General features: G+C 25.9%; 1 protein-coding gene across 1 annotated transcript; it reads right to left on the bottom strand.

Moving 5' to 3' along the window:
- Positions 1-246: 246 nt before the first annotated feature.
- LOC126897585 (transketolase-like protein 2) lies at positions 247-5,933 on the bottom strand. The gene is made up of 12 exons (XM_050671298.1): positions 5,748-5,933; positions 5,461-5,599; positions 2,813-2,958; positions 2,489-2,678; positions 2,192-2,426; positions 1,990-2,133; positions 1,683-1,928; positions 1,484-1,621; positions 1,295-1,421; positions 994-1,133; positions 673-904; positions 247-616 (listed from the first exon to the last, which is right to left on the bottom strand). The coding sequence occupies exons 2-12, from the start codon at positions 5,565-5,567 to the stop codon at positions 450-452; spliced, it is 1,872 nt and encodes a 623-aa protein (XP_050527255.1). The 5' UTR covers positions 5,568-5,599; positions 5,748-5,933; the 3' UTR covers positions 247-449.
- Between the last annotated feature and the right edge of the window lie 738 nt (positions 5,934-6,671).

Below are 6,671 nucleotides of genomic sequence, written 5' to 3'. Positions count from 1 at the left end.
TTATCATTACAAAAAATATTTTATATAGTAATATTTTTTTTTTTAGATAGAAATAAATGTGTTGATGGCATCTCTAAAATTCTGATGTAATAGATTGATTTTAATATCTCTAAAGAAATAAATAAATATTTATTTATAATATTAATTGTCTTTCATTTTCATTATATATTAAAATTTAGTTGAGTACTATTGAAAAAAAAACAAGATAATTTTTTTTTATAATATTTTAGTATATTTCATAATACAAAATGAAACATTAAATTAAAATTTGAAGTGAAAAAGAATTTTTTTGTGCAGTTAACTTAATAACAGTATAAAATTTTCCATAAAAATATATTAATAAAAACTAAAAGCTTAGTATATGCAATAAATAATACACTAAAATTCAACATTGACCAACTATATCCAATATGAAAATGAATTAACAAAATAATTTTGGGTTTTAAAAATCATGCAAATTTTTTTACTGCAGCTACTATATTTTTAGCACTGATTCCAAATAGATCTAGTAACACTGTTGGAGGACCTGAACGTGGAATGTCAGTAACTGCCAGTTTTTTTACTGCAATGTCTCGTTCTTCAGCAACAGCTGATAAGACTGCTTCACCAAGACCACCTAAAACAAAATTTTTCAAAATAAAAAAATTTTTTTACTTATTTTTTAATCTTAACCTTCTGGATAGTGATCTTCAACAGTTATAATTTTTCCACCGCACTCTCTGGCATTACTGATAATGGTTTGAGCATCCAATGGTTTGATAGTAAATGGATCAAGAACACGAACACTGACACCTGATTTACTTAATTCTTCAGCTGCATTCAAAGCTTCATAAAGTGTAACACCAGCACCAATAACAAGTACTTGATCTGATGGAGAGCTTTTAACAACTTTGGCTTTACCAATCTAATAAATTTAAATATTTTAATTTTAATAATTAAAATATTTTATAGTAACTTATAGTTATTATAATTAATAAAAAATAAAATACATACTTGGAATGACTCATCATTTTTGTAAATAACTGCTGTAGCTGGCCTAGATGTACGTATAAAACAAATACCTTTAGTGTTAGCAGCTAATTCTACAGATCTTTCAGTGGCCACAGCATCTGCTGGATAGAAAACGGTTGAACCTGAGAACAATACATGACAATAAGTTACTTTTCTTTAAGTATTTATAATGAAACAATATATTAGAAAATATTACATTTTGAAAGTATAAATTAGTTGTATTAATTTATTAAAATTTAAAAAAATTGTAGATGCAGACAAGTTAATTTATTTGATTTATTACCTGGAATACTTCTAAATAATGCTATGTCTTCCAAACCCATCTGGCTTGGTCCATCTTCACCGATACTAATACCACAATGTGATCCAACAAAATTAACATTACTTTGAGAAATGGCACCCATACGTATCTAAATATAAATAAAAATGTTTAGAAAAAAATCTATCAACATTATAATATTATATTTTATACTTGATCAAAAGCTCTGGTGAAGAAAGTAGCAAAAGTGGATACAAATGCAATTGTTCTATCTCTGCAAGCAGCTCCAATAGCTGTACCAACCATATTCTGTTCAGCTATAAAACACTCAATATGTCGCTCTGGAAATTGCTGAAAATAAATCAAAATTAATGATGAATATTGAAAAACTTACTAGTATAAGTATACATACAACTTTAATTTTATCAGAGAATGTTGAATTTTTTGTATCAGCATCTAAGGAAATAACTCTATTGTTATTGGCAGCAACCTTGGCCAATGCTGTACCATAAGCCAAACGAGTAGCTATTTTTTCTCCTAGTTTGTAAGCTGGTGGAGTGGATAATTTTACATTACTTATGTTGATAGTAGGAGCATCTTGGATAGGTTTTGGAATGTTGACAGGCAATTTTTTATTTCTGATTTGACCATTAATTTCCTAAAATAAAAAAAGTAAAAATACCATAAAATTATTAAATAAAAATATAAAATTTGTATACCTCCAAAACAGATACAGCTTTGTCATTGAGTGGTGTTCCATGCCATTTTTCAAGATCTTCAATATTAGGAAAACCTTTACCTTTGAATGTTTTAGCTAAAATAGCAGTCGGTTTTCCTTTAGTAATTGAAGCTTCATGGAAAGCCTACAAATAAATTAAGATAATTTAAATGATATACATTTATGGCCAATTAAAATATTACTTTGGCCAATTCTTCAATGTCATGTCCATCAACAACAATAGCATTAAAACCAAAAGATGTCAATCTTTGTCTATAAGTTTCCATGTCATGTTGTAATGGTGCAGGTCCAGATTGACCCAAACGATTAATATCAAAAATAACTACTAAATTATCAAGTTTGTAGAATGATGCAAAGTTTAAGGCTTCCCAGACTGAACCCTCAGCACTCTCACCATCACCCAATACACAAAATGTTCTATTTAAATAATAACGAAATAAATTATTTTTATTTAAATATTTTTTTTCAATGTTATATACCTGTAAGACGATTTATCATAGTATTTTCCAACATAAGCCATTCCACAAGCAACTGAAATACCTTGACCTAAAGAGCCAGTACCAACATCAATGAAATTTAAGCGAGGAGTAGGATGACCTTCCAAATCACTATCAATTTTTCTCAAGTTTGTTAATTCAGACACTGGAAATAGACCCGCTTCGGCCCATGCTATAATAAATAAAATATTTTAGGTCACTTCAATAAAAAAATATATTTTTTATCATTGATATTTTTATTAAACTCTTATATTAATTTGAATTAAAAATTGTACATTTTAAGAAGTATGAATTGGTTCATTTTACCTGCATACAAAATTGGAGCTGCATGACCTTTGGACAATATGAATCGGTCATTAGATGCATCCTTTGGGTTTGAGACCTTATAACGCATTGTGTGGAAGAAAAGAACAGACATTATTTCGGCCATTGAAGCACATGATGTTGGATGTCTGTTAAAAATCAAAATTGCTCAACAAAATTTTTTTTTTAACTAAAGAATTTATAAATGTAATTTTAGAATTAACAATAGCATTTATTTATTGAAAACTAAATTATACATTTTCTGATACAGATGTACTCTATACACTTACAAATTATAATAGATACTTGAAGCAATTTTTTATTTGTAAAGGAATCCATATTTTACTATTTTTTTTTTTGCAATAGTAATTTTTTTATAATGACCCATATAACTCATTATACAATCACATTAAAAAGTCAATAAACTGTTATAGCTTTAGGTTCAAAGCTATAGAAGTGCTTAAATTCAAACCTCAGTATGGGTTTGACTGAAAAATTTAAAGTTGGTTCTACAGAATTTGTAAAATCACAACTTGTAACTCAATAAGTATTTGTTTTAAATTTGTCATCAACCAATTAAACATTTTTGTACAAAAAAAGGTTAAAATGCCTATTTTAAAATTTTGAAAAAATAAAAAAGTTTTTAGTCTTATTAGTGGTAAGAATATGTTCATACTTATTTTATAAAAGGTTATAATTATAAAAAAAATTGTTTAAATTTGTATTTAAACAAAATAATAATTGTATCAAGTCATATATGATGTCAGTAAAGTCTGAAACACCCTGTATAATAAGGATATTTTTAGTAAAAATGTATTAACATGATCTCAAAGTATAAATCTGCGAGAAGGTATAAACTTCAAATCTCGAGTAAGTATACAATATTTATCTTACAATAATTTTCTAATTCTAGTGTTATCATTAAAATAATAAAAGTTAATGATAGTTCAAGGCATATGGGATAAAAGAAATTTTATTTTTCTCATAGAGTAGCTCATCAATAAATCATTATTATAGCAAAAAAAAATCATTAGCTCTTATATTTAAAAAATATTTTATGTGGGGTATTAAAGTTATCACTCTGTATAATAAATATAACTTAACAATATCTTTAACATATTCAAGATTTTGACTCTTTATTTTTTTATAGTTCAAATTTATATCAATTTTTAATATAATCTAAACACATTGCAAGATGTGAATATAAAATACTACAACAATAAAGAAATCATTCATATATATAATTAAATTTCTGTATAAATAATAAATTAAATTTGATACATTAGATAATCTGTAATTAGTAGTCTAAAATAATTAATTAAATTAGATGTATTGCTTATCAACATTGTTATAAATATGTTTATCTTTTTATTTTTTTTAACTATGTCTAATATAATGAGCAAAAGATGAATTTTGAAGTTAATTAATTTATACATAAATTAGTTTACATATTACAAGTAGTAGTTTAACTTATTAGTTATTGAAAAAAATTAGAATTAGATATTAGAATTTTAATAACTATTTTTTTTTTTATCAGACTTAAAAATCATATGAATATATAAATTATAAATAAAAATATTCTCAACAAATAATATGGATAAAAAAGTAGGGATATAATATGAGGAGAATTGCAAATTCATGAACAGTATTGATAAAACATAATTACACAGAGAATATGCAGTATTTTCAACAGTAAAAAAGGTCATTCAATTACAAAGTTTTTAGTTAGAATGAATAAATACAGAGTAATTCTTTTAACGCTAGCCACTTAAATATTTTTTAAATATTAAGTTTTTAAAAAAAAAATTTTTGTTAGTTACATATGTATTTCAATTTATCTGTCATAAAATAATTTTTAGTTTTATCACTTACATCTTATAAGGGTGTCAACTTTATTATTTTAAATGGCAACATTTATATTAAAATAGCTTATAAAATAGGAAATGATCTAATTAAGAAAATAATTGGTCGATAACAATTTTTGGACCAGTATTTCAGAAGTTATTAAAAATTTAAAGTTATGACTGGAGGTGAGGATTCAGTGATGTTATTTTTAACACCTATCATTTTTCAGTCATATTCTTCCTCTCGTCTAAGTATGAAAATGAGAATAATTTCTGAAGTACTAGTTCAAAAGTTGTTATCGATCAGCGATTTTCTATTTTATAAGCTAGTTTAATATGTATGTTGCCATTGAAAAAAATAAAGTTGACCCTCTGTAATAAACTAGCGACTAATATAGAAATTTAGAAACTTATATTTGACCCATTCTACCAACATTTTTTTTTAAGATCAAAAACAATTTTCTTTTTAGTTTTTTGTAAATATTCAAGAAAATAAAGTTTATACACAATAACTAAATTTCATAATTTATTAAGAGAGCATACTTTTTAATATAGTAAATTGTGTGGAATTAGAATTTTAGAAATAGAACTAATAATATTTTATAACCGGTTCACTTTATTCATTAACAGAAAATTGGTTATACAAAATATTAACATCCATAAAAAAAAAAAAATGCCAATTTAGATAAATATCTAATATTCTTTATCTAAATAAGTTTCTATATGAATATGATTAAAACTAAGCAAAATATCTTAAGCATTTATAATGGAGTTAAAGTTGAAATCTTATAATTAAATATATCATACCCAGATTTTGAAGCATTTGTGGCAACAATAGAATTAATTCTAAGCTTGTTAGCCAAGTCCCGGAGAGTTTGAACAGCAGATGATTCCATTTTATGGTAGCTTTCCATTTTCAAAATAATAGATAAATAACTTGAATTATCTAAAAAAAAAAATACAAATCAGAAATTTAAAAATAATAACAGCATAGAAAAAATTATTTTATTATTTATTTAATGATCGGCATGATCAAACAAAAATTATTACTAAAAATTAAAAATCAAAAATGAATATTTTTGACAACATCATACCTTTCAGTCACGAGGTCGGATATAGAAAGAGAGAGGAAGGTTTCACGTCGAACCTTACAGGTCGCTAGTGTCAAAAGTGAAATGTGGAGTAGTAATTGGCAGAACGAATAGGAAATGAGTATGACGTATAGAACTTGCAAGTTAAAAGGTTGAAAATAACAGACAATTATATCAAACCTTGATCGATAATACGTACAATCGGCACCGGTACATAATCAGACCACGTGGAAGGGGTGAATATCAATGGATAGCGGTGATGGCAGCAGGTGAATGGCAATTACTAATAAACAAGGACACCGGCTATTATTGATAATACAACACGTGAAAGACCGGTTCCGTGGTTACAGGTTGGCTTTGGTATACCAAATTGAAAGCACTCCTTAAACCAGAGAGCGCTTACAGTATTCACAGGAGTACGACATATCTTACAATTTAGTTACATTAAACTCTATAAATATTATTATTACGATGTGTATGTTGTTAACGTCCATGATAGAAAATAATTCATTCATACAAAAATGATGAGTAGAGAAGTAAAATTCCAATTTTTCCTTTTTTTATTTTTGCATATCAATAATAAGTTTCTGCGTAACACTAGAAAAACGCAAATAGACGTACCCAATTTTTTTTCCATTTTTTTTCAGTAAGTAATTAACTATCAGCTAGAAATAACCTAATAACTGCGCATTACGTGCATACCTATGGGTAAAATAACTTGAGGTAAAATGACAAGCTTGAGTTTTTATGATTTTTCTCGACATCAGTAAATGGATTTAAAAAATGAATTTTGCATGAGAGCTTTATACATTTCTTGCCTAATATCATACATATTTTCGATTGTCTCTTTCAACTTCTTAGAAACTAAAAATATGGGTTTTCCTAAAATTTGCTACTTGTTTCATATTTTCTCAACTATAGGATAAG

Source organism: Daktulosphaira vitifoliae, unplaced genomic scaffold (assembly GCF_025091365.1).
Source record: "Daktulosphaira vitifoliae isolate Bord-2020 unplaced genomic scaffold, ASM2509136v1 Scaffold_2, whole genome shotgun sequence".
In the NCBI taxonomy this organism is placed as follows: domain Eukaryota; kingdom Metazoa; phylum Arthropoda; class Insecta; order Hemiptera; family Phylloxeridae; genus Daktulosphaira; species Daktulosphaira vitifoliae.
This window is presented reverse-complemented; position numbering and strand designations above follow the sequence as displayed.